The 26,617-nt window shown below is 52.1% G+C and overlaps 7 protein-coding genes across 7 annotated transcripts; 4 read left to right on the plus strand and 3 right to left on the minus strand.

Annotated features, from left to right (window-relative positions):
• Window positions 1–12: 12 nt before the first annotated feature.
• Window positions 13–1,226, plus strand: PG986_011188 (uncharacterized protein; the record flags this gene model as incomplete). The annotated part of the gene is made up of 5 exons (XM_066847410.1): window positions 13–35; window positions 76–390; window positions 508–529; window positions 576–716; window positions 780–1,226. The coding sequence occupies 5 exons, from the start codon at window positions 13–15 to the stop codon at window positions 1,224–1,226; spliced, it is 948 nt and encodes a 315-aa protein (XP_066696901.1).
• A 694-nt stretch (window positions 1,227–1,920) lies between these two features.
• Window positions 1,921–3,513, minus strand: PG986_011189 (uncharacterized protein; the record flags this gene model as incomplete). The annotated part of the gene is made up of 4 exons (XM_066847411.1): window positions 1,921–2,588; window positions 2,656–3,163; window positions 3,227–3,382; window positions 3,445–3,513. The coding sequence occupies 4 exons, from the start codon at window positions 3,511–3,513 to the stop codon at window positions 1,921–1,923; spliced, it is 1,401 nt and encodes a 466-aa protein (XP_066696902.1).
• Window positions 3,514–11,396: 7,883 nt separating this feature from the next.
• On the plus strand, window positions 11,397–14,155 carry PG986_011190 (Mhyt domain signaling; the record flags this gene model as incomplete). Its single annotated transcript, XM_066847412.1, has 3 exons — window positions 11,397–11,560; window positions 11,621–11,675; window positions 11,732–14,155. The coding sequence occupies 3 exons, from the start codon at window positions 11,397–11,399 to the stop codon at window positions 14,153–14,155; spliced, it is 2,643 nt and encodes an 880-aa protein (XP_066696903.1).
• Window positions 14,156–15,677: 1,522 nt separating this feature from the next.
• On the minus strand, window positions 15,678–16,390 carry PG986_011191 (uncharacterized protein; the record flags this gene model as incomplete). The annotated part of the gene is made up of 3 exons (XM_066847413.1): window positions 15,678–15,807; window positions 15,865–15,978; window positions 16,188–16,390. 3 exons carry the CDS (start codon window positions 16,388–16,390, stop codon window positions 15,678–15,680), a joined length of 447 nt encoding a protein of 148 aa, XP_066696904.1.
• A 535-nt stretch (window positions 16,391–16,925) lies between these two features.
• Window positions 16,926–18,134, plus strand: PG986_011192 (uncharacterized protein; the record flags this gene model as incomplete). The annotated part of the gene is made up of 4 exons (XM_066847414.1): window positions 16,926–17,039; window positions 17,346–17,499; window positions 17,618–17,952; window positions 18,012–18,134. 4 exons carry the CDS (start codon window positions 16,926–16,928, stop codon window positions 18,132–18,134), a joined length of 726 nt encoding a protein of 241 aa, XP_066696905.1.
• A 521-nt stretch (window positions 18,135–18,655) lies between these two features.
• On the minus strand, window positions 18,656–21,257 carry PG986_011193 (uncharacterized protein; the record flags this gene model as incomplete). The annotated part of the gene is made up of 4 exons (XM_066847415.1): window positions 18,656–20,094; window positions 20,155–20,903; window positions 20,960–21,159; window positions 21,213–21,257. The coding sequence occupies 4 exons, from the start codon at window positions 21,255–21,257 to the stop codon at window positions 18,656–18,658; spliced, it is 2,433 nt and encodes an 810-aa protein (XP_066696906.1).
• Window positions 21,258–24,446: 3,189 nt separating this feature from the next.
• PG986_011194 (interferon-related developmental regulator-domain-containing protein) lies at window positions 24,447–25,817 on the plus strand (the record flags this gene model as incomplete). The annotated part of the gene is made up of 1 exon (XM_066847416.1): window positions 24,447–25,817. One exon carries the CDS (start codon window positions 24,447–24,449, stop codon window positions 25,815–25,817), a length of 1,371 nt encoding a protein of 456 aa, XP_066696907.1.
• Between the last annotated feature and the right edge of the window lie 800 nt (window positions 25,818–26,617).

The raw sequence follows: 26,617 nt of genomic DNA on the forward strand, positions 1-26,617 counted from the left end.
TCAGACTGCAGAATGGGTGAGATTGAGCAATTCATGTGAGAAATTCCAAGCTCGCAAATACCCTTCTTACACCAGGCTTCTGTATATCTTGGCAGAGAGGAATTTAACGCACCTTATCACAATACTCCCAGCAGAGTCCTGTCTCGATATGGGAGACGAACGCTACATATGTCCTTTGTATGCTGCTTTGGCCATGGGGAGCCGCGACACTGCCCGGGTACTGCTCTGGTCAGTGGCAAAAGACTTCCCTGCCACACACGACACACGGCTGCGCTTCGAGAATATAATCTTACGGAATGAACCTTTGCCAGCCTTTCAACGAGATTCCAACCTTCGAAATGAAAAGGAACTTTGCAACCAGCTGCTGCGTAGCAACGAAAACTTGGCGTTGTTTTTTCCTAAGTGCTGAATTGATAAGCGAAAGTACATTCAAAGCAGTAGCTGTGACCTTTTCCTGGCCGCTGCCGAGTATAAAAGGGAATTGTTTGCTGTTGAAATTTTGAAAAGAACCGCTGCCGATCAGATCAGAGTGTGGGAGATCGACTCTTTTCACGGAACAGCACTATGGGATCTAGCGATTGGGCGCCGCATCATTGCTAGAGCCTTGGGATGACGTCAATTCTCGTTATAAGCAAAGGCAGACGCTTTTGTCGTATGCGGCAAATTACAATAGCGAAGGGGTTGCAAAGCTGTTAATAGACACTACCGAAACAGAAGTTGATACCCGCGACGAAAACGGACAGACACCTTTATTGCTTGCATAAAAAACTGGAAGCAAGGGAGTTTTGAAGTTGCTGCTAGCCTCGAAGAAGGCTAACATAAACTCCCGCGACTACAATGGGCGGACGCCTTTGTTCCATGCAGTAATTGCAGAGCGCGAAGGGGCCACAGGGCTGCTTTTGGCTTCTGACGAAATAGAAGCTGATGCCCGTAACAAAAGGGGGCGAACGCCTTTATCGTATACAGCAAGTTGGGGGCATACGTTGGAGGGAATCGTGAAGCTATTGCTGGCCTCTGGAACGATTGACATAAACTCGCGCGATAATGAAGGGCGGACATGTCTGTCATACGCGGCGGAGAATGGCAAATGGCGTCTTATGGACTTGCTATTGGGTTCCGGATTGGCAGAAGTTGACAGCCGTGATAGCCGAGGACGGACCCCCCTCCTGGGCAGCAGGATTCTCGCCTATTCTTTACTTATCGAGGTCTATAGTGGGCGACTTTAGAAGAACCATCAATATGCTGACAGACAGGGACAGGGGCCAGGCTAATGTCAATAGTCGCGATAATTCAGGCCTGACACCGTTGGCTTGGGCTGTCAATCCAGAAACGACGGATGAAGCTATATACAGCGGCCATCTGTTGCATGCAGTGCAAATTGTCTGTCTGCTTCTTGAAATAGGAGAAGATCCGGAAATTGCGGATTCTAATGGTTATATACCGTTCGATTGTCTGAATCTCTTTGCACAGGATTGGGTTTTCTCAGAAAGGGGCCATGACACGCTACAAGAACTAAGGGATATGCTGAGGCCCGAGAGCTTGGAGTTTCACGTTGTTTAATCTGAGTAGATTGATTTCAATACGAGACTGATATATGAATTTTCAATTGTCAAAGGAATCTGGAAAGCTGATTATTTTACAAATACATTCTTAACTAGTCCAAAGGACTGATCGAAACCACAACTCTTGGAGACCGAGACAGCAATGCAAGAAGGCAAGGTTGCATCAAACAGACTAGACTAAAACTTGAGGAGGTACGTTCCATGAATAAATTCGAACTCGGAATTGGATAGGCAGTTTCAACGCTCTTCTGATTCGTCAGATCAGCTATGCGTTCTGTCGCTCCTCTTACGTCCACTTCTGGTCCTCCAGCTCTTGCAGAACTGCGCCTGTGAATCACTCAAGTATCAATGAAGGACGTTAGCCCAATCGTGATAACATGATAGTCTCTGCCCGTGGGAGCTTTGAACCCCTCCATGGCTTAGCGCTCGCCTTCGCCGCTTCTCCGACCTGCATGTCCCTCGAGTCTTGGACGGCCTGCCAGCCTCTCTGGAGCATCTCCACATTGTACGAGACGACGGCGGCTTTGACATCATCCCTGCTGATGCTAATACCACCAGCAGCAGCACGGTGGAGCCGCTTCAGCACCTTGGACGGTCTCAACGCATCGATCAGCGCATGGTGTCCGCCTTCGCCCCTGAATGGCGCCGTGGCATGGGCTGCGTCTACAAGTAACACGGCGCACCCCGCCGGCAAGCTCGAAGGCGCGAGCTGGAGGTCCCGCCAGATATACGGCTCCTCCCTGATGCCGCTCGCGGGCGTCCGCTCGAATATCTTCCGGAGCCTGGGCGGCAGGGCCGCCACGGACGCCAGCACGTGGTCCAGCTTCTCCTGCTGGCTGGCGTGTCTAAGCCAGTGGCCTGCTCGGAAATGCCGGCGTCGGGCGCCATCCACATCAAGTAGTGCTGCCCCGAGACGCCGTCGGCGTTTGCCCGGTGCAGCCCGCAGAAGTTGAAGAAGCCCGGCGAGGGGTATCAGGTTCAAGAGATCGCTGTTGGGCTTCTCTAACAATGCTTTTGTACCTTTTGCTATTCGCGTCAGCGCATCGCACAGAGACCGGAAGTCCCAGCTTTGGAAAATGGCGGCATGACTTACCGACACTGTTAATGCCATCGGTACCAACTACAAGATCTCCTTTGGCATAGGTGCTGTCCTCGAAATAGACCGAGACGTCAACATTACCCTCCTCAATGCGCACAAGACACTTGGCCTGTTGGATCAGGATATTAGTCGTAAGCCAGCTTCTCAATCTATGGCGCTCTGCACATATGATCAGAATTTCAGGCGAGTTGGATAGAGCGCAGTTGACCGAACCGGGCATACTGTTGGTGCTACATAAAGTACATGGCCACACAGCTGAGCTTGCGGCCGACTCAGCGGCCATCTTCAGGTCCCTATTAAGATTCTTGAAGTGCTGGAAGCTCTTTTGTCCAAAACTCCAAGTTGGCCCTACTACAAAGGCGAGGAGCCCGCCGAAGTCCTCTCTCTGAATTAACGTGGTGCCACCAGGGGTATCTTGACTGGGGGTGAAGTAAAACTGATGCTTCCCCCAGAATAGAACAGGGACACTGCCCAACCATTGGAACGTGTCCGGGGAGTTAACCTAATTCGCATCAATGTGTGAAAATAGTAAAGTAGTAGCGCAGATTTCAAGTGTACTACTTACCAAGATAGTCGGCTGAAATTGGAATTTGAAGGGATAGCCTTTGATATTAACATCTAGTTTGTCGCTTGGCTTGAGGTTGGCCGGCTGGATGGTTGGATCAAGACATTTGATTTCGAAAATGTCATGCCACTCTTTGTGTTGTTGGAAGTTGAGGAACTAAGCCTTGGCAGTCAGAGTTGAGATCAGAAGCGCCATGCACGTAATTGGAGAGTGCGTACCATTGATCGAACCGTCTCCGGTGGTGCTGCAACCTCGGTCTGGGTAGACACACTCTGAGACTGCCCCATTGTGTCCAGGCTGCTAGACTGTAGGTATGCACTCAGTGGATAGCAATGCTATTAACATGAAAGTTGATGTGTGAAGAAGAGGGGGGCGGGAAGGAGTTCACTTTTTTGTTGTAAGTAGGACTGGTGGGGCCGACTTGTAGTACCAACCTACATACAGCCATCCCTTGCGTCCTGTCGGCGATGTGCCTACCAACTGCAAGGGATGTTGCAGTTGCAGGTGCCCAGCGAAATTGCACTACCAGAAGCGCCCCCGACCTTCCCACGACTCCATCACACCAAATAGACTGATATTCAATTTTATAGTAGTTTTCAATTGTGAAAGAAACTGCAAAGCTGCTTATTAAGTATCGATGATATCTATGCAATCATAGCCGCCCAGCAGCCGTCAGAATCAATAAAAGCGGGATACCAAAAGAAACCGCCAAATAATCCATCGCACTTCATTTTGGTGGTTTGGACTTGTGCTGCTTGGTATGTTTCCTCGTACTCCTGTGTCCACGGGAGGACTCTGGTGGCAATAAGAAGTCGGCGTCAGGGGGCGAGCTCGGGTCTCCGTGAACCGGGCAGATGCCATACGCCACAAGTCTGCTGTTGTTGCAGTTCTCACAGCTGCGATTTTCAGTCAGTCGTAGGCGTTTTTGGTGGGGGCAAATTGCTTAAGAGGGCGTCTCGTACTTCATCTTCATACTGCCATTGCAGATTGGGCATGTGCACAAGAGCCTTCCACGGATACACTGGCAACTATCCTCCTCCTCATAGTATGCTGGATTGGGTGCCTTCGGCATTGTTGCTTGTTGACTGTGATCGCGTGATATTGCCAAGGCTTCTGGGTCCTGATATTCTTCTTGCTTTAACGGAACGTTCGCTTGAGCCTGATCGTACTGTTATGTTTCTGACTCTTGACTTCCTGTTCTGTGAGTATCTTAAAAGCTTATGGGACATCAACGGCCTGAACTGATATCGTCAGATTTGAAATGAAATTGGGTCTAATATTCTGGGGGTAGCTGCTTGACAGAACCTCTATTTGGGTGGAAATCCTCGCTTTATATAATACGGCCTCTTGTTGCCTCTTTGGAACAAACCAACTCGGCTCCAGATGCTTTCATAGGCATTGGTGACATCCCGCCTCCTGTGAAGTTCATCAAGATGAACTATTGTGAGACCAGTAAGCAGAATCGACGTCAGACACCATGAGATTTCTAAGACATGTGCACCACCGGTCATGATTGCTTGACTCGATAGCCGTGGCGTCGTAAGGCACCGAGGTACAGCTATAATTATCAACGTTGGTGCTAGAGTCTCGGGGCAATGTTTGCCATAGAGTGACGTAGGGTAAGCATGTTTCGGCCGCATGCTCTTCCCTTTTCCTCGGGTGGCACAAGCGGCTTGGCTGAGCTCGGGGACCTGCATCTGACGGGGAGGCAGGACATTGGATGACTTCTGGCATGTGCAATCAAACCAGATCTCGAAAGTTGACTGATCATTCTCAGGCGAAGGCTGGAGATCGATAAAAACCCACGCACGATATGCAGGTGATCGCCAATGTGACAAGTGCGACTCCAAAGAAAAGGGGAAATGTGTTGAGGTTACGCGTGTTGCTGGGCTTGGGCGCCCGCTCCTGCTCAGTACGAGGTACGGGCAGTGTTCGATGAGCATGAAGCTTGCAGTTCGGCCTGACAGATCCGGCGCAGATCCGCCGAGGGGGGTGGAAGGAAAAAAGAGCAAACCTGACCCAATGAACGCGCGTAAGCCATGTGTCGAGTCCTGTCGGTAGCCGTGGCACCGTGCTACCGCCACTTTGACCCGATGGTACCCCAAGGGCGCGGGATTGGAAACACGTAGTCCTCTCGATCCTCGGAATTCCGTGCCTTGGTAACATGGCCAAGGCCTTTAGGTTTGCCCCGTCCGCCTGCCGGACTCGTGAAGGGAGCGTCAAACGAAAATAAGCGGTGACAGAAGGCGACGGGATGTGCAGGGGATTGCATGTGGCTCAAACGCCCCGAAGTGATGTTGGTGACACGCTATGCAAGAGACCAGGACTTTGATTTACTACGTCGGTTTCTGGAAAACGGCCAAGTAATAAATCCTCGACAGCTTGTACGCTCTGGCCATGTACATGGCCGACGCCATGTTGAGATCTGTGGCGATGATGGGGTGATTGGACCTGCGTGTCTCTTTTCAGATGATGGATCGAGAAACATCATTTTCTTGATTACATAAACGCACGTATAATACATACACCCTCATGTCGCGCGGTCACGGTCCATCCCGCCGACGCGCGTAGGGCAGTGTGCAAACGGTACACTGCAGCCGGGAAGTACTCAAACATGTGGTACTGGGAAAGGAAAAAGTATCTTCCTTCACACAAAGGCGCATAACGTGGGATGGACTGTCGGCGGGCAAGGTTTGAAATGTAGCAATCACGCCAGTATCAGGATGCGAGTAAGAAAACCAGCATCTGTCGTGGCCACGTAGAAATGGCTGCTTGTGCGGGCCGGTCCCGAGACATCGCGTGGATATCCAGTCCGCTGTCAGGTTCTTTCCGATCCCGCCAACGCTGGATGCCGGCGGCTGCAGCCGATTATATGCAGGATTCCCGTCGATGCGTTATCTGGCATGCCGCGTACTTCTTCCTTCACCGACGGTTACAGGAATGATATCGCGGCCAAGAGATCTCTCGATCTCAACAACACCACATCGTACGTTCAAATAATAGTCTGTGTTGCACGCTGTAACAGGTATATCATTTGAGGCGGGTAACATTAACCCCCTGAGAAAGAAATGGCAAACAGTGGAGATAAGAGCATGAACGCGTCACTGGGGCACGGATGGGATGAGAAGGAAGAAGGGGGACGTAATCATAGCAGCATGGATTCTATCCACCCAGGAAAGCTGGGCGGACTCAGAGCTAGATGCCTCTCAGTATCGAACGAGGTACAGCAAAGCTCAATGCTGATCTCGGGACGAACCAAGGAGTAAGGATAAATCAAACGCAAACAAGGCAGGCAATAGTGAGCCATGCGCTGCCCAAATCCTTTGTCTTGTATGTACCAGGTGATGTGACAAGAGCCAGGCATGAAGGTCTCCATCTTCAGCACGGCCCACGAGACCTTCATATAACAGCAGTGGTCATGGCCGGCTTCTGATAGAACCTGCCTCAAAGTCATCTGCTGCTGCGGGAGTTGGAGGCAGCCTGGCGTCCATTGCCGTGAGAGCGACGATGGTTGGATCTTCTGTTGTTGGATCCAGTGCTAGAATGGGTGTTGCTCTGTCCCTTCTGAGCCGGGGCCATTGCGCCAGGCCCGAAGTCGAATCCAGTCCCACCACACTGGGCGCACGTTAAGACGCTATGTATCGCTCGTCAGTATCCAAGCTGTGAAATAGTTGATTATTGACGGCTCACAGTCTATGAAGGCCTCTGCAGTTGGAGCAGGCATATACAGGCTGTAACTCGTCTCCTATTCCAAACACGGACCAATCTTCCTGGGCTCCTTCAGCGTAGTGATATAATGGCTCTTGACGTTGCTGTCCATCTTCGAACGGGGGTGTCTGCTGTGACGACATATCTGATCAAGAAGAAGAAGTTCTGGTTTTCAAGACGGTTGGATAATGATACGCAAGCTAGTTGATCAAAGGCGCGGTTGCAACATCCTACACCAGTGGCTACTCGGTAGGCATACCACGCCTTATTTATACCCGTTAAGGTCTACCGCTACTCGAGTCACGATGATCGCTGCCTCTATAATAGCAAAGGACTAAACAAGGCCATGTAGTTCGGAACCCTGCTCACCGCAGTTGACATGGACAGGAACAAGGACGTCTTCCGTCCCTCGAACGGGTGAATGATCATGTCCCGCGGGGTTGTCTGTCGTCTGATTTGCGAAGGAGGGTGGCTGCAAAGCGCAAGGCAACCATCAACTGGAGCGGCAGTTATCTTATCTCCCATCAATCGAACCCTGCAGGAAACGAAGCTAGCATCCCTGCAGATTGGACAAAGGAATACGGCCAATCGATTCGCCCTTTCCAATCCCCTGGCCAAGCGTGGCTGACCTTCTCGTGGAACCTACCAGGATCCGACAGGGAAGGAAGGTGCTTCTCATTCCCAGTCAAATTCCCAAGGACCTCAGCTTGGAGCTTGGAGCTACATTGGGTTAGGTACTTGGGTAAGGTAAGAAAGAACCATCCGAACCCAATGCGCAGAATGCCTACATGTAGACATTGACAAATCAACCAACACACTACCTATTTTCAAGGTTCATCATCATCAAATTGTGTATCCTCCTCGAGCACGTTTCTACAGTTTCTCTATTCTTATCATCCATTCTCGTGGATTACACTTGCATAGTTTCCTGGACCTGCTCTTGAAGCCCGCTCGGCTCGGGGCAAAGCCGGCTACCTGCATCATGTTCATTGCCGCATCAATCATTACTTTATCCCACACACTCTCTTCTTCTAGCTCCGCGGGATCTCTTGCCAGCGAAGAGTAGCGGTGACTCCCTCTCTTCCCCCCATCCACTGCCATGTCACAGCATGATTGCACCATACATCGGCCATCTGGAAATCACCAGCAGGTTCAGATCTATTAAATTGGTGTGATACCAGCGAGCAGGCGTCATCACCCATATTGTCAAGACCATCAGAACATTGGATGCTTGACATTGGATGACCGGTGCAGAAGTAGTTCATCTGATCTATAAAGCATCTCGTACCACGTGAGATACCCATTGGCCCAACTGGCAGGTCTCATGGCCACAGAGCGTAGCCCGGGGAGCAACGCTACGTAACCTGCAAGTGGTACGGATACTCATTCACCCGGAAGATTCGCAAACTTCGGTGGTACCTTATACAAACCCGAATTTGCCAACCCGTAAGTGTTTCAATCTACTGTCAGGCCGTTATAGATGTCTCCTATTGGGCACCCATCGAGCATAGCTGGAATTATCTCATCAGGACAAACATTTAGACCGGTCCCTTCTTCTTGTATGAACGAAACCTTCCCTTCTTTCTCCCCCTCCTGACTTCTCGCATATGCTTCTTCCATATCTCCTTCTGTCACTGTGTCCCACCAGCACGCGCGCCATCGATCGCATCTTCCAATATCCATCTATTACCTTGGTGATACACTCCTCAAGGAGGCGCCTTCTGCCGCAGCTTGTGGGTTCACAGAGCTAGCTGCCCCCGTAACCTACCGTTACCGGCTCGATCATAGTGTGTATCACTGCCACGCCCTTTGCGGACGTGACCAAGGCAACATAATGAAATTGGTTGCCTCAGCTTTAAGAATCAGCAACGAAGCAGTGATTGGCCAGAGGCCAATGCATGTGTTACCAAGGTGCGACTATCGGAGCAGTAGCGGGCAAAAGGCCCAAACCGTATTTCTCCCCTTTCTCTTCGGCAGCGTCACGATGACCAGGGACACGACAAAGCGTTCGTCATTGGCAATTTTACACACAGCTTACAACGCCGATCGTGCTCACACCGGAGAGCGAAAAGCGCTATCCGAACTTCGGTCTGCCGATTTTGGCCAGGTATATTACTCCACGATTGACACCCTTCCGGTGCGCCATTAGGACCCCTGTCTTGCTGGTCAGACGATCTTGCACCATTGCCGTTATCTGATTAGATCTACCGATACACATGACCGGCAATTGCTGCCCCACGGCTTCGAGCAAATCGCTAAAGGCAACGCTTACCGGGTACGGCCTGGAACGAGCGGCATCATCGTGAACTTCGTCGTCGCCAGTCATGCGTCACTCTGTTTGCCCAGTCACGCAAAGCCACATCGACACCTTGTGACACCCATGATGGCCAAATCTAGTCTAACGGCGACGCCGAAGGTACAAAGCATCATCGGCGCAGTTGCCAAGCTTTAGGTTGATTACCACCTGCCGCTATCCGGACGACATATTTCGATATGTCTGTGCGCCTTCTAGAGCGGTTCATCGGATCGGATCTTGTCTGATTCAACGTGGTTGGTCCCCCTCCGCATCATCAACATTTCTCTCGGCACATCGATTTTCGAGTGACACATATGCTGAAGAGCATGTAGAAGTTCCTACTATATCCAGCAGGGGATGTCCGTATCACAAACTCAGGAATCTTCCAACCCGCTGGTGTGAGTCTACATGGGTTGCTTTGGCGTTCCTAACCAATTGCTCAGGTCGGCAAACTCGGTTTTTGGCGAATATACAGCTCGGTTACTCTCCACAAACTACTGTCCTATTTAGGTGGCTAGCTTCCACCATATTGAAGATAGGTCGATTTGATAGGATCTGTCTATTCAGGCTACTCGGCTATCTGCATAAGGCAAGGCGTAGCTCGTTCTTGGCAACCGAAGCTTTTTGGCTTCATGGCACAACCATAGAGCAGTCACGGTGATGTCACCTCTCCCACTGAGCATATCCAGATGACACTCCCGTATCACACAAATTCAGCTCGGCCACTGCATGACCTCCTCGTGGTTATCTCTCCGTACTCACCACATGCCTAATCGCGAGGGCACGGAGTCAAATCTCAAAAATGGTGTTCCGCCAATTCCAGTCGGCCAGCACGTCTTATTTCATTCAATTCCGGGGGAAAGAGGACACAAGTCGGTCATCCAATTGACCTGTCTTCCTTTGGCCTGGCCAAAGGGGTTACTGTGTATTGGGCTGTTAACTTGTCAAAGGCAAGGGGTCAGATCATTGCATCACTGCCTGTGCATCTCCCTGATCTCAACAACAGTGGCCGAAATTTGGACAATATACATGCCCAGAACATGATTCCACCATCAATCAACCTCTGTATCTGTCGCACTCCCTGTATCATAGCACGGATGATATTGGTCACTGGGCCTACGTGGCCCTGGATCAACGTCCGAGTCCAGAGGCTATGCCACTAGACCTGATAGGAGACTCACCTATGGCTCAGGTGTTGAGAGTGGCAGTTGCCATCACTGGTAGAGTGCGTCTTATCTCCGCCATGGTTTGATGCAATCGGGTATTATCAGGCGCTGTAGCTCGGCATCCGCTCCCACGTTCTCTCCTGCCCTTGTTCGATCTTCCCCTGTCGCCTGTGCCTGGGGCTTTGACCAAGATCGGCGCGCCTTGCTTGTTGTAGCGTAGTAGGAATCAATGCAACCAATCATGGCCCATACCGAGTCCCGCCCTCATCTTCCTGACACACTGCCGGATTGGAGGTTGATGGAGACAATACCTCGTCATCAGAAATTTTGAACATCAGGCAGGAATCGTGCATCGGCCCCTCATTCAACGTCGAAACTGCGGAGTGCGTACGGGGGCGCAATCCATTATATCCGTCAAAGCGCGAGATTATCGGCTGTGCCTAGACCCCGGCCAAGGTTGGTTGATTCAGAAACCCGGCTTTCCTCTATCTTGACGACATATGCAGGCACTCGGACCTTGTGCAGACCCTGCTAGCATACTCGCTATGACCACGTCTATACTCGATCCGGCTGTCTGGGCCCTCGAACCCGTGGATCATCGCATCTCCTTTGAGCATTGAGGACGCGACTGGTAGCTTCACCATGGGCTTCTCGGCTGATTCTTCTTTTTTGAGACTGCCGCCGATCCGGATTAGGCATATCCTGGACATTTTCACCCCCAAATACCCTCGCCCCTCCGTATGCCCCTCTCCAGCGAATGCAGCACGCTATAGTTCCCATTTTTTGCTAGTGGCCGTGTCCCTTATTTGCAGGAATATGCCGTCGAGATTCCCAGGGTCAACATGCTTATATATAGTGAAAAGTGCATGGTATCGTGGCACTTTTTGATATGTCTCCCGCAAGCTTGTCAAGCCAGCCGACTTGTAGCTGCCCCCAATCTTCCGCGGCGTCCACCGCTTCCCCAGTACTCGTCGTGGATCTTGCCATCTGAACAGCCGACATGTCTACTTCAGATGATCTGCTGGCCCGATACACGGGGCACGACGTCCCCGTCAAATTCGATCCCGGCTTCGTCGTCTTGAGCTTTCTCGTCAGCCTTATTGGTGCCGGCTGTACCCTTGAGCTAATCAACCGCCGCACATCGCTAAAGGGTCTCTTCAACCAGTAAGTACAACAAACCCAACAGCCTGATGAAGCGAACGAAGGCTTACATCTGAACCTCAGTCTCCTTCTTGTCGGCGCCGCTGTATCAATGGGAGGCATCGCCATCTGGTCGATGGTGAGTCAAGACACTGATTTCCGCCCAGATATTCTATCTACTAATACTCGTCAAAGCACTATATAGGAAACCGAGCAATTATCATTCTGAACGGCGAACCCGAGTTGCAGATCGTTTATTCTTCTGGGATCACCGCGGCATCCTTCTTCCTGCCCATATTCGTCCTTCTCTTGGCCTTTATCGCTGTCGGCTCCAACGATGATGTGCCATGGTGGCGCGTCGGTCTCTCTGGCTCACTTTCTGGAGGCGCTACCTGCGGAATGCACTACCTCGGAAACGCATCGATCAGCAACTATCACTGCCAGTACTCTATTGGCAACTTGATAGGTGCGTCCATCATTGCTGTGTCAGCTAGCACCATCGCGCTATCCATGTTTTTCGTCTTCCGTGCCGCCTGGACGAACTCCTTGCTCAAGAAGACTGGATGCATGTTCTTGCTCGCCGGCGCCGTCTCCGGCATGCACTGGTGCGCCTCCGTGGGAACCAAATATTCTCTGGTCGAGTCGGCCGCCGCGGTCGGCAATGGCAATTCGCGCACAGCTACCACCGCCGTGGTCATCATTCTATCATTCGTCGCCGCCCTGATCATGCTTCTGGCAGCCGCTTTAACCGTCAGAACCAAGCGCAAGTATGCCAACAAGGCGCAGCTGGTTACTTTGGCTGCAGCCGTCTTTGACAAGCAGGGGCGGATACTGGTAAGCCCAGACGGCTTACTGCCCAGCGAGAAGATTACCGATGCATTCCCTCAGAAGTCGCACGACGATGTATTCACGACGTCCCATCCCCTTTTCCACTGGATGTACCGCGCTTCGCGCGACTGGTCGAGTGTCAGCTCTCTCCTACCTTGGATGTCGGACCATATTGCCAACCTTCCCCGTTATGACCGTGACCGGTCGGCGGTCAAGATGTATGAGGAGAACGGCCAGCTTGTGGGTAGCTATGTGACTATCTTCAGAGAACTGTTTTGCCTGGCCGCCTCATCGCTGGCGGGCAAAATGTCTGAAAACGTTGCCAATGCTGGCACGCTCTGGGACGAAATCTTCCATACTGGCAATGAAATCAAATCTACCATTACTGATGTCACGACGAAAGGGTCCATCCCTGGACACTTCATCCCAAACGGACCTAGCCGGCTCGAACAAGGTCTTGGTCACCGCCACGACTCCTACGGCCAGGGGTGTATCATGTTCCTCGTGCGCCACGTCGAGAATGACAGTGCCGTGGCGAAGCTTGAGGCAGCCGGTTTCCGTTTCGCCGACACACATCGTGTGGTCGACACCATCAAGTCCAGTATGCAGATCAAGACCCACCACCTGGAAGAAAAGCTCCGTACTATGGCCAGCTATGCCCCTGAGGATGGTCTTATCGAACCCGGCACCCATGTCGGCGTGTTTGCCATTCGCGCCCGCCTTGACAGGTTCGGCTTCGACGTGTTGGTAGACAGGCAGAAACGCACGGCACTACCTACCGTCAGGCTTCCTTATAGGACATTGGAGCAGTGGCAGGTGGACATTCTCTCCGAATTTGACGGCCTGTATGTCCAGACACTTCTAATACGTCTCGTGTCAGCAAAGCACTACACCCCGAGGCAAGTCGATTTTGCCACACAACTTCGGCGTAGCATCACCAAACTCATGTCTAACTTCCCTGATGCGATGGCGGATAACGCGAGACTCTCATCGAAAGTCGCCCAGATATCCTGTCCGCCAGGCGAGAAAGGAGAAAGAACGACATGCACAATCATCACATTGCAGGTACTGCTCGACATTGGCTCCAACGTAGAGTCCCCGAGACATTGCTTCATCCCTTTGCAACTCCTCAAAGTCCATCAGTTTATACTCGATGATTCCCTGCACAAATCTGCCTTCTCCCGAGCCTTGCACCGCGAAATGGCGGCCGTCATATCGTACGCCCCCAGAGGCCCTACCGTGGTTAGTGAGCGTCGTCAAGGCAGCGCTTCCAATTCTTCTTCGACTACAGATCTCTGTAGCCCAGCAACTTCTAAGGAACAGGTTTTGTCATCGGGGGAAACCTCGCCTTCCAACGGCCACCATTCCGCCCGCCCGCCTACGCAGCATGGCCGCAAGCCATCCCTCATATTCGGTGGGATCATGGTGTCCCAGGAGATTGCCATCCAGGTGGAAGACGGGACCACGACGAGCCCCGTCCGCGAGGGGTTCACGTCTCGATCTTCTCACCGCTCCAGCTTCGGGCGTCTTTTGGAAAGGGGGGCGGCCAAGGCGACGGCGGCCGCCAAGAAGAGCAAGCTCAGAACCACGTGTACGGTAACGCCGTTGAAGTCGCAGCCTCATCCCGGCAACGATCCTCTGGAGATGAGGGAGTGCGCCGAGGCGGGCGGGCGGGCCATCTTGGCAAGCGGTGGCGATGCCAATCTTGTTGACGCGGCAGAGAAGGGAGATGCTGAGGAGACGTATGTGGACGAGCTCTTTGCGACCTGTATAAGTAAGAGGCGTGCTTAGTCGAGTTTTCTTTTTTCCGGCGTGTCGTATTTTGCTGTGTAAGATACCTAATGTTAATACCCTATCAATGTTTATATTATAAGGGACTGTCTCATCCGGGTACCGAGGTGGCCTGTTGGTTATGCATCTGTCTCTAAATCTTTTTAACTTTGGTCGGACAGAATGAGCTGCCCATTCATGCACAACCCGTTATTGTACATAAAGGTCTAGTCAAGAGAATGGCACCATCCTAAAAAACAAGACGGTTCTATTGGTATCTATGCCAGAAGAAGATAAGTTCCATAACCTCTATAGACTCACATACCAGCTGTAATAGTTGCACATTGCCCCTATGGGCTCGAAGTAAATGTAAAGCAAACCTCCCAAAAAGGAAACGCCTTTGCTCGTTACCGGAGTCGAACCGGTGACCGCCATTACCTTTGTTAATGTTATTGCAGTGATGGCTGCTCTACCGTTGAGCTAGACGGGCCTTGTAGTGAGGATGCGGAGAAGGTACTCGTCGATGACTTAACAGCTACTATAAGGTTCACTGTGGTGATATGGGTCAACTTACAAGACCAATGGGGGCTCTGGAACCAAGTAGGAGAGCTGTCATGGAAAAAGAAAAGAAAAATATAAGACTTGCCCGTTACTGGAGTCGAACCAGTGACCGCCATTACTGTTATTATTACGAGTAATGGGTGCTTTACCGTTAAGCTAAACAGGCCTTCGGGGGTGGCGGGGGCGATGATACTCGGCGATGATCTTAAAAGACATTACGGGGTGGACGTGAATATGTTCTCATCGAAAACAAAGGAGAGGGGGACCTTGACCCAGATAGGAGGATCATTAAGAAGCATGAGGTCATCACGCTGCTGGATTCCAGGCAGTGCCCGCGACTACTCACTTTAGTAGAAGATGCTTCCTCGTTTTGCTAAACAGGCTTATGGCCCAAATTCACCATGGAATGCCGGTGATCACCCACACAGCTATGCGATCGCTTAGCTGTGCCAATGCCCCCAGCGGGAGACGCTCAGGGGCAGCTCTTCCGTAGCTAACTCACCATTTTATTGGTGGGCAGGACAATGACAAGGTCCTCATCTGTTACATTGGCTACAGGGTTCATGGATTTTATATTAAAAAGGTTCTAACATAGGTTAGCCTCCAGTGTCCGTTTGTTTATCTATAGTCCATATACTCCTATTTCTTTTCCTCCATTTAGAAACAGAGTTATCAGCCGGGCTGGAGGGAAAACTAGTAAGTAATAAGCCGTACATGGATAAACTCGACTTACTTACCGCTCTCTCGCATGTATCCTTATATTACCCCTTGTCTCTTGTAACGTTATGCAAGTCGTATATCCGTAACCCAAGACTCGTCTGCCCTAGCCTTTCATATACAATCTTGGTACCGAGAAGAAAGGCATGAAATACACTGCATCTATGCCACCAGTACTTACACCGACCCCCCTTTCAATCAGAACATATCCGGCGTTGTTTAGCAGTCAATGTAAGGGGAGCCCTTTTACTCATACTGGGCCGTCTTATAGACCTTGACTTTCACCCTTGCCTGGACCTGAAGATCCGGCGGCTTGTCTGGGAGATGGAGCGAGTTGCTCCACATACCAAAGCAGCTCGTCTTCGTCTTCTGTCTCTTCTCTGTTGCTGGCCATACTTTCAAATTGTCAGCAGCATTTCTGTTGGGAGGTTTCTCCCTCTTCCCCTTGACACAGAGGATGCAAAATCTTGGTATCCATGTCCCAAACCAGTTCCTCGGCCAGGAGACCGGTGTCCGAGCCGTACCACACCGCGGACTCCCAGAGCTCCTTGGTGCTGTGCCCGGGGCTAGGGCGCAACAACCAGGGTATCAAAAGGCGGCGGCTGCGCTTCGTTGCTGCTTGTCTTTACATTTCCTATGCCCCCCTTCATGCCGCCGTCCCCTTTAAGCAGCATGGAGTTGGAGACAGTCAGGTTTCCGAAACCCTCATCGCTGCTGCCGCTGCGTTTGGGCCTTGTGGGTCCCGCCGCGATACCGGTTGACGCTCATATCTTACTGGGACTTGTCCTTGGCGCGCTCAGGATCCACGTCGCGCCCCAGCCCGCCGTTCTTGGCATCGGTGGCGTACCCGAGTGTGAGACCGAAGAGAGGAATACCCGAGTCGGCCTTGAAAGAGAGAAGCGCGGGATTTCTTCTCTGGCAGGTGGAGTCGATTTCCTCGCCGACCCGGGCGTTGCGGTCGCCGCCGTCGGCGATCATGTCGGGGATGTGAAACCTGAGGCCCTGGGCGTTGGTGCCGTTGGGCTTGTTCTGGCCGATGCGCTCGTCCTGTCCGTTCGAACAGCACGGAGGGCCGATGGCCGCTATGGCGTGGGGATCTAGCAGCTAAATCCGCTCATACGGGATGGGCGCGGTTAGGCACTTGGGGAAAGGGGGTTGGTTTCTCTTGTACACGGACCGACAGGACGGCAGAAGCAAAAGACTCCGAAATTGAGCAGGTAACCACAAATAAACGGACTCAAAATGAAGGTAATTCTGCGTAAGGCGAGGGGCAAAGATTATGCATCCCAGTAGTCCAGCTGTACTAAATACGTCAAAAGGTCCTCTTCTCATCCTTCCCATTACTCCCTTCTCTCTTCCTCTTCGCAAGCTTGAAGACAGCCAGACGCAGACATCCACACACATTCAGCTCAAAGTCTCGCCCACACCTTGACTTTCGAAAACCTCGCATCGCATCCCCGAGCTCGATTCATCCGCAGCCTTATTACTACCAACCAGAAGCTCATCAGCAGTCATGCGTTACTGCCTTGGTATCGAGGCCGCCGCCCTCGCCCTCCTAGGTGCCGGGACCCTCCTTCTCGGCGTCAGCAGCGCGCCGCTCGGCGGCGTAGCCCGGGGAACCGATTCCGTAAGCCATCCCAACAGCGCATTGAAGATACAAGAGGTAGGATACCAACTTGGAAACCGGGAGCTAACATCACACTGAAGGAACTCGGTCGATTGTGCCCTACGGGAAGCCGTCCAACGCCGAAGGGATGTTGTTTTCCGACGACGGAGGGGTGCCATTTTGTTCCACGCGGAGATATAGCGGTTGCAGGCGGTAGGCCCTTGGGAGCGGAAGATGGCAAACGTAGTTAGTGGTCGGTCACTGGGAGATTTGATCGTTGCTCAGTTGGACGATGTGTTAGATGACGATTCGCTTTGGATGCCTTAGGGCGGCGATGGAAACGGCCAATACGAGTCTGATATAGGGAAATACGTTACGCCAGCGGCCTTTCCTATTCCCAGCCCCACTACGCTTGCCTCGAATACACCTTGCCTGACCCATCCAAGCTGCCGTACATGCCGCGCGCGGCGTATAAAGTGTGGTAAGTACCTAGCTAGGTTACCTCCCGCCCTTGTGGAGGTACTTGAGAAGGGCGCCTCGAACTCTTTCCGACACAAGACGTCATCCGCGCCCCCGACAAGCAGACCGGATCCGGCCAGAATGCAGCCTTTGCGTTTGGGGCGGGTTCGTCTGCCAATGGTCCCCCCGCAAGAAGCGGGAACCTTCGATCACGCTTGCCGGGGGTGTTCAGGAGGACAAATGTGATTGTATGCCGTCCCCGCCACAGAGCGGAAGCCAGGCGGAGGAGGAGGAGGAGAAGAAGAAGGGGAAGGAGGATGACAAGCCTGCCAGCGTCTACAAGCTGGTGTGCAGATCAACGGGACAAGCAGCGCCTTCATCGGCTACACCGAGCTCGCTATCTACCGACGATCCGCTCAACATTGAGAAAAGCACCAAGGTGGAAGATGGGATATCGGAGGAGCTGAAACGGAGTGTTTGTTGACGTTATTTTACTCCGTCCCTGGGATTCGCTGATGCTCTTGGGTATCCCAGGCTGTGGGAATCATCGAGGAGTATGCGTGGGCTACATTTGTTACCGAACCTGCTTGCCATACTGGAAATTGCGACTTGAACGCCCTACTTGCTCAGCCTCCATGGACAAGGACCCGTGGATAATTGCTTCAGGCCGTTCCTCGAAGTAACAAAGCCAGAATTCATGTAGTTACTACCATATCACAAGTCTCAACTGAACTGCGAGACATCGGTTCACTTCAGTATTGCTTGTCCACGACCAGCACTACTTACTCAGTGCAATGTAAAAATATCACCCCCTAGCAGCAGCACGACCATGCGAAACAATCGGGAGCAGCCCGACTCTCGGGGGATACAATCAATTAAGAAGCAGGCTGTGTTCTACCTCAGCTACAGAAAAAGGAATACTCATTGCCACCGCAAGCTCTGACATGCTTGCTGTATTCTGCTGCTTCAACCTTGCCCTGCAACGAATCCAGCGTGAACCCTACTCATGAAGCCATAAACTCGTAATCACAGGAAACCATGGAACCATCAAGCAAATCAACCCTTACTGGCACAGCAGGCAACTGATCATGTGGCCATGCCGGCCACTGGCCCGGGCCAAACCTGCAAACGCCGTATCATGGAGAAGCAACAGAACGCCAAACTCACAAACGCCTTTCTCACATCTGAGAGATGCTTGGTGCGCTCGAGATCAAACCAACAAGAACAGCTGCCCCTCCAATTACCCCGCCGAGGGCACAAGCTGCAAAGTCAGCGAGGCGACGTCTCTTGGCGGGTGGCGCTTCTGCAGACCTCGCCGCAACCTGGACCTGAGTGCCATTTGTCTCCTGGACCGCAACAGAAGGCTTCAGGGCAGGAGCCGACGTAGAGGCATCCTTCGTGGCGCTGAATCGAGACGGCGAAGGCGTGTCGGGTGCAAATCCAAGACGTGGAGATTTTGAATCCACCGAATTACTCTCGCTGTCGTCATCTTCGCTGTCATCGAGGGTGAAGACCTCATCATACGTGCGCTTTGTAGCCCGGGATGTAGCTGGCATGCTAGAAGCAGTGACTGGCTCGGGCGAAACCTCGATTGGGCTAGGTGGAGAATACAGAGGCGATGATGCCTTCTCCGAGTCTTCGGCCAGTAAATCTGGAATGGTCATACGACGGGCGTGACGCATCACTTTGATCTCATTGGAACACTTGGCGGCTGCTGCTGCTGCCTTGCTTCTCTCGAACGTGAAAGCACTGGGCATGTCATGCTCTGGGCTCTGAAGTCGCGTGCGCTTCTCCGGGTCGGGAGAAATGTGCCCACGAGATGAACTGGAGGTGGCCCAAATGGGAGGAGCGTAATATTGCGACAGAGATCGTGGTCTCTGCGCAGCGCGGCTTTTTGTGGCAAACCACTCACTATAGTTTTCGATCGGAGGCGCGAACGCTTGACAGGGAGGCTCAATGGGGTGCTGCAGGAAGGAAAGAGAACGCCAAGGTGCCTTGGACGCAGCATCGGAGTCCTGGTGGTACCGCCCTTGAGTGAGGTTGACGTGCTCAGACGGCGGGCTGGAGCCCCGAATACTGGAATAGTCGTCAACCTTGAAAGAAGATTTCCGTGCATTGCCCTCTTGGTTGGTGTTTCGCATAACGTGGTCAGTCATGTATTGGGTAGGTGCTACAAGCTGGGAAGGGGTGGCCTGAACCGTTTCTTTGTTTTGATCTCGGGCAGCAAAGTATTCGAATTTGCCGGTCTTCTCGCCAAGCACTTGTGCAGTGGTCTTGCCACCTTCTTGTTTGGTTCCAGGGGCGGCGGGCGTCTTCACCATAGCGGCGTCTGAAGGGCTTGGCTGTCTCGCAATGGCAACCAGATTCGTCAAGACATTGGGGGGTGCCGTTGCTTGCATTGGCTCGCCAGTGACGTCCAGGTTACACAATGCATTGAAAGAGCGAACCGGGTACAAGGGGTTCAACTTGGGAGCTGGCTTTGTGCTAACGGCCACTGGGGAGGACTTGGGCGACTGTGTGGATGTCGGGGTCTTGTCGAAAATGCTAGTCTCGATGACATCTGACTCTTCATCGCTCGATGATAGAATGTCTTCATTGCAGGGTTCATCAGGATCGCCTGGGAAGCCATCGTCAGTATGTATGAAGGTAAAAGATTGCTTAAAGCAATGCAACTTACTAGCATCTTCTCCCTCAGAGTCATCAGAGTTGGTATGTTCATCCAGATCTTCGTTATCATCAGAGCTCCAATGTGACTTCATGCCTTCGTCCTCGCTACCGATGTCACTTTCACGTTGCTCGAGCACCTCCGACATCGAGTCGTCTTCATCATCATCCTCAGAGCTCTCGAGGTAAGTTGGCAATGGCATCGAACCACCAAAGTCTTGAAGGGTATACGTGTGTTGAGCAACCAGATCCGAGATGACTGCGGGAGCGTTATGGGGCTCCCCACTGCCTGCCGGTGTTTCAGAAGATTGGTTCATCGAAGCAGTGACAGATACGTTGGAGTCCTGAGCGTGGCCAGGATCGTGTGTCTCTTGCGTATCTTGATAGTCGCGCCCCGACATGGCAGGCGAAGTCGGTTGGTTGGGCCAAGTGCTAGGCTCGGGCGAATAACCATGGATCGGGCTGGAGGATCGGTCATCCTCATCGATCTCGGAAGTTAAGTCGATGACATCTGAACTTGACTCTGTAGTGAACAGCCCTGAGGATGTCAAGCCATGCCGGGTACGGCCAGAGGCATTTGGATCGGCTTCCTGAGTGAGGTCCACGACCGTCGACTGGTCTGGCTGGCTGATATCAGGGAGCGTGAAATCCTCTCTATCCATGGCCATCACAGATCCCCCATCACTCAGCATGTCATCATCCTCGGCATCCGGGACGGTAAAGTGGTTGGTAGAAGGAGCCCGTTCAGGCAAGGATACAGCACTAGAACAATTGTCAGTGAATATGCGTATTGGATGAAGGGCGCACATGCTACGTACGAATTGGGCCATTCCATGGTCACATCAACCTCGCAAGGCGGGAACGTATCGCGTCCACGTAGAATCTCGATGCCGAACCGGATCTTGTCACCACTGACCAGTTCAGCGGAATCGTGTTCGGTTAATCGTTTCTCGAGTGTAGTGTCCTTCTTCGCAACGAAGGTACCATGTAGAGATCCGATATCCTTGATGAAAAGCGTCTGGATGGGCAATCAATATATTTCCTATCGTGTCTTGGAGGTGGGGAACGTACCTTGGTGTCCAAGTGGGCAACAAGCTCGGCGTGGGTTCTGGACATGACTGGGGAGTCAAACCAAGCGTTGTCTGGGGTAGCGACAAAACCCTTTGTAGCTACTTTGGAAGCCCTGCCGATACGCTCTGGTATATTGTGCCGTAGGGCGATACGTCGTGCTGGGATGCTGGAATGCAGACCTGTGTTGGAGGTTGCAAGGGTGACGATGACTGGCGACGAAGACGATTAGTACCATGAAGTGATATCGAAGCAAGGCATACGGGGAAAAGACAACGTGTAAGGGAGAGCTGGTGCTAGACATACCTCTGGCATCGTCAGCCACTGATTGAGAGTCGGAGTCAGAGGCCATTTTGTCGAAGTAGGTCGAGAATCCTGCTCGATTTATGGGGACGACAAGGATTCAAAGCAGTCCTCTGATGACTCGGGATCCAAGAGGGAAGATGCCTTAGACTTGTAGCGTGGATGGCATCTGATGGAAACGTATTTGCCTTCGGCTGGGTATGGACCAAGGTGCGAGAGGCGATTGTCCCATCCAAGGCTGGGGTGAAGTGAAAGTAGATGTGCGTGAAGTGTGAAAGGTGAGGGTGTTTGCTCAATACGTCTCAGGAAGTGCCGGGAGAGGGATGATGACTGCAGGTGCCCAAGGAACCACAGCTGCTGCCTACAGACACGTGAAGAGGTGGGACCTAAAGACCTGGGGAGGAGAAGAAAAGCAGTTGCGATATGCAAGGGACGAAGAGGTAGGAGAGCCGTCGAAGTGAAGTTACAAGAGCATACCAGACAATCGATCAAATGGGCGTTGCCTTGCAAGGGGGAGGAGGGGAAGTTGCGTAGTCCAAGTCACGGCTTTGGAGGTTCAAGTTGACTGACCAGAAGAGGTCCCAGCAATCGCAGTCCGCCCAGGTGCCCTTTCCAACAACGAATCGGTCGGAACTAGGGCCAATTAGCGCGGGTATCTGGGGTAGAGGTGGGGTTTGGACTGGGATGGCCAGGACTCTCAGAAGTGTAGAAGAGGTACCTGTAGTGGGAGGTAGTTGGCAGTTCAGGCAGAACTTAAAGCTGCCTGCAGCTGCCTTATCACCTCCCGTACACATCACTCCACCTACCTAACCTTGATGGGCACCCTAGGCATTTCCAGCTGACCCCAAGGAGTCGTTCAATTCAATAGAGGGGCGGCTTCGACGGTCTGTACAACTAACAACTGCCCAAGTCATCTGACAGGATTCTGCCTCACGTTCGACCAAGATGCCTGGGTGCGATGGCTTCTCCGAACGCAAGGCACCCAACAAGTATGTAGGTGGATTTAGCAGCAACAGGTATTGCATTACCAGAAGAACAATCCGAGGCACTCGGGCTTGTTTCACTGGTGTCAGCGGACTTACAGGTGGTTCAACTGGGCAGCTGTTATCTACAAGGCCAACCATGCGATAGTGGTCCTGGATCCCGCACGCTGTTGCAAGGGAGGGTCCAGTAGTGGGAAAGAGAGTGGATGCACCCTAGGGGAGGGGTACATTGGCGGGGTCATCGTTTATTTCATGGGTGCAGCGCATGTGGTAATGGCATGGGCAGTTCAACAGTCGGGACCCGTGGACCTTTGGGTCCCAGAGTGCATTCGAGCAGAATGTCTCGATTTTACATACCTCTTCTTCGAGCTATCTGCAGCCTAACCAACTGCAAATCTACGTGGTAATACGGAAATCCATATTACCTAACAAGAGGCAGGCACACGCCGCCGACGCACATACAACAAATGGATGGATGTATCGATCCGAATAAACAATACATCATTAATTATAGGAAAGCTTCCCGAACCATGATGTGCCACTGGGGACGGGCTGCTGTCTGCATACCTAGCTGATCCATTATTGGGTCGTACTTACATGTTCATACCCATCGATTGCCGGTTGCACTTATTCTTCGACAATGAAAGGAGTTGAAACCAGAGCAGTGGTCATCTCGAGGTTTGCAACCAGATCGCAAGAGACGAATACCGGTAGCGGTGCACGAGTGAGGCGACTCCCCTAGACCTGCGACTCCCGTCGGACTGTACTACGGGATGTGCCAGCCAACATTGGACATTGGGCGTACCTGAATCACCAACACATTGACCAGCCCTGACAATCCCGGATCCAGGCCATCGCGGACCTCCGCAAATTTGACTGACCCGTCTTTTACGTACTCCAGCCTGGTTTGATTGAAAATTATTGTCAGCAAAGCCGTGTGGCAGGGCGGGTTGGGCTCTGATCAAAGCAATAGGAGAACAGGAAAGGGGAAAGGGAAAGGGCTGGTTCAAATCAGGAGTCGCATTGATCGAATCCAGGCGTGTTCCCGATGTACTGAGTGGCCACCTAGCGTAGGCGTTGCCACCTGCGATATCATATAAGTGGTCAAACAATGCGTTTCGGCTGCTAGGCAATGAATCTCTAGATATTGTGCTTCATACATAGACTGCCGCAGTCGCGAGTGGAGGATGATAGCCCATCTTGCCCGGCGGATTGCCTGCCAGAGTACCCCGCCTTTGCTGCTCGTGATGGCATGTGGCTCGTAGGGCTTATCGTGGAGCGCCCATGTTCAATGGCCCTCCAGTTCGGGGCGGTTGCTAGTGCCTAGAGTGGGCAGACGGTGTGGGTTCAATAAGCTCGAATGATGAGCCCACCACTATGACGTGTTTGCGTCATTCGGGCCAAAGTCAGAATGGAAGCAGACTGCAGAATGTCGAGCTGCGTCGTGAGGCTCCAGGCATATTTTGCCCAGCCGAAGAAGTTGGAGAGACATGTGCCAACCCCCGAGCTTGTCTTACCTCCGAAGTACCTGAACCTGCCTTGGGGAAATCCCTTACAAATCCCACTTATTACCCCGTCCCCGACTTTCCATTAATTGTTCATTGTCCAGTTTTGCCAGAAGAAAAAAAAAAATCTGGTGTGCATTGCAAATTCCTGCTTTTGCCTCTTCGACTTCCTCAAACTTAGCATTCGGAGAAACCTTTGCAAAACACTCACCTTGTCATCCAATCGGGCAAGTTATTATTATTTAAGGGGAGCTCTTTTATTCTTACCAGGACTGTTCTCCATGGAATCTACATTCAACCTCACTCATCAACGCTGCACTTACTATTTTGTTACTTGACGAGATCTATAGCCTATCCGGAGGCTTGAAAGCTTTACGAGCACGCACGCACCTTGGTCCCTGTGGATCCTTCACAACCTACTATCAATCAACCAGAAACAAGCCACAATGAGAGACTTACGAAAGAAGATCTTGCTCGAGTCTGGCAAGACCGTGTCCCGAAAGGCACGCTCGAAGCCCGACTCCAACTTTGGCTCTACAACAACCTCCCCGGCCAGCTCTCGACCTGCTTCTCGCGCACCGAGTCGCTACGCGTCTGACGCCGAGAGCGACGACAGCGATGTCAACGACAGCCTGACCAACTCGGTCGTCGACTCGGAAGATGGAGATACCATTTCCGACTGGACCGACAAGCTCAAGTCCTGCATCAACGAAATCCTCGACCGAAAGCGCAGCAGCGTCAAGGGTCGTGAGGCGTACTTGGCTGGCTACGTGCACTTGAGCCGACACCATTTTGCCGACACAATTATTGAAGGGCAACTTCACGAGCTCGTCCCCGCCATACTGAAGAGCATTCGAAGCGGTCGCAACACGGAAGAGGTCTTGGCTGGGCTGAAAGCTTTGACCATGACTATCCTGTCAACCGAGTCAGATAGCATCTATGATGAAGTCTATTCGAGCCTGAAACAGGTATGCGAGAACTCGGACGAAGAGGCCGTGAAAGTGGAGGCTATCAATGCTATGACGGTCGCTACGGTATTTGGCGGCGGCATGGACGCTACGATGCAGGAGCTCATGGACTATTTGCTGGAAATTATCGAAAGCGATGGGACCAACATTGACGCTCCCGACAACGGCCCTGTCGTCACTGCGGCTCTGGTTTGCTGGGGTCTTTTGGCCACATTTGTGGAAGATCTCATGCAGCAGTCCGAGGCTGCCCTGGAGGCTTTCACGGAGCAGCTCGATAGCTCGGATGCTGATGTGCAGGTCTCGGCAGGAGCCAACATTGCTCTTATCTTCGAGGTGATGAGATCCTACAACGAGCAGATGGAAGAGGAGCATGATCAACGACAAGAGGAAGCGAGACTAGAGGCTCGGCGCCAGAAGCTGGACTTCACGCCCCAGGATTACAACCCGTTCGATCTGCAATATGATCAGCATAAGATTGTCCATCGGGTCTCAGAGCTAGCAGGTGAATCCTCACGAGCAGTGTCCAAGAAGGACCGACGCAAGCTCCATCAGCAATTCGCCAGCATTCTCACCTCTTTGGAGCTTGGAAAAGGTCCGAAGTACTCCAAGGCTGGGCGGGCCGCAAGACAGTCCGACCGAGACGGCGATAGAGTATTCGGCAACGAGAAGGATGTCTTTCAAGAGGTGGGCTATCGCGATATGATCCGCGACGAGAACGGCAGGGTGCTTCCGATCGAATCATGGTCACTCGGGCTACGGGTATCTTTCCTGAAGAAGGTTCTAGGGGGTGGCTTCAATACGCATTGGCAGTCAAATCCGGTAATCGAGGAAACGTTTGACAGCGCGTGATGCAAGAGCTGGACAGCCTTGGTCCGACACGCTTCGCCTGTATATATAGCAGTTTTCGATTTTGCGATACCCCGGTTCTCTACGTCCCACGCAGTATTTATCCTTTCACCTTCGCTCATGATCCCCTGATGGCATCCCAAGGATGAGTTACATTGTTCATACTTGGCGTTACCATCTCGCTCCTACAGAAAATACTAAGAGGGTCATGATACACGAGGCCTATTTAGTATTTCATATTTATTGATTAATCAATTCACAATTTCGTTTCTCGGAAGCCGTTGAGTCAGAGTAATCCATGTCGACTTGCTTTGGGACGCTGCATCGCCTTCTTGCATACCCGGTAGAGTTGTGTTACTAATTTTCGGGAAGCTGGGAGATTGTCATCCAAACGGAGGGTAAATAGAACGTGGTAGGTTATCGCGGGAAAAAACCAAACAGAATGTCCACTACACACATCTGCCCTAACAGACTATGAATAGTAAATATGGGCGGTGGTAAGCTAAGTTATATAGTAAGTGCATCTACAGTTAATTATCATGGGTATACAAACAGCAACATGCCAATCTTCAGCTGTAATATATGGTAGCTCGGAATAGATATGTAAGTGACGTGACCTTAGTGTGCTTGGGAACGGGAAGCGTGATGCAACGGAATACCCCGACAGACCAGTTCGGCATCGCATCGGCTAAGCGGGGTTTGTGGGATGGTTGTGACGGAGACGCCGGCTACCTACGACACCCCAACAATCACCTGCCACCAAACCACTGTTGGACGCAACGACAACTTGTAGAAGGACGCGA

This window comes from Apiospora aurea (assembly GCF_038362705.1).
Source record: "Apiospora aurea strain CBS 24483 chromosome Unknown utg000007l_segment0_segment0, whole genome shotgun sequence".
NCBI classification, from domain to species: Eukaryota; Fungi; Ascomycota; class Sordariomycetes; order Amphisphaeriales; family Apiosporaceae; genus Apiospora; species Apiospora aurea.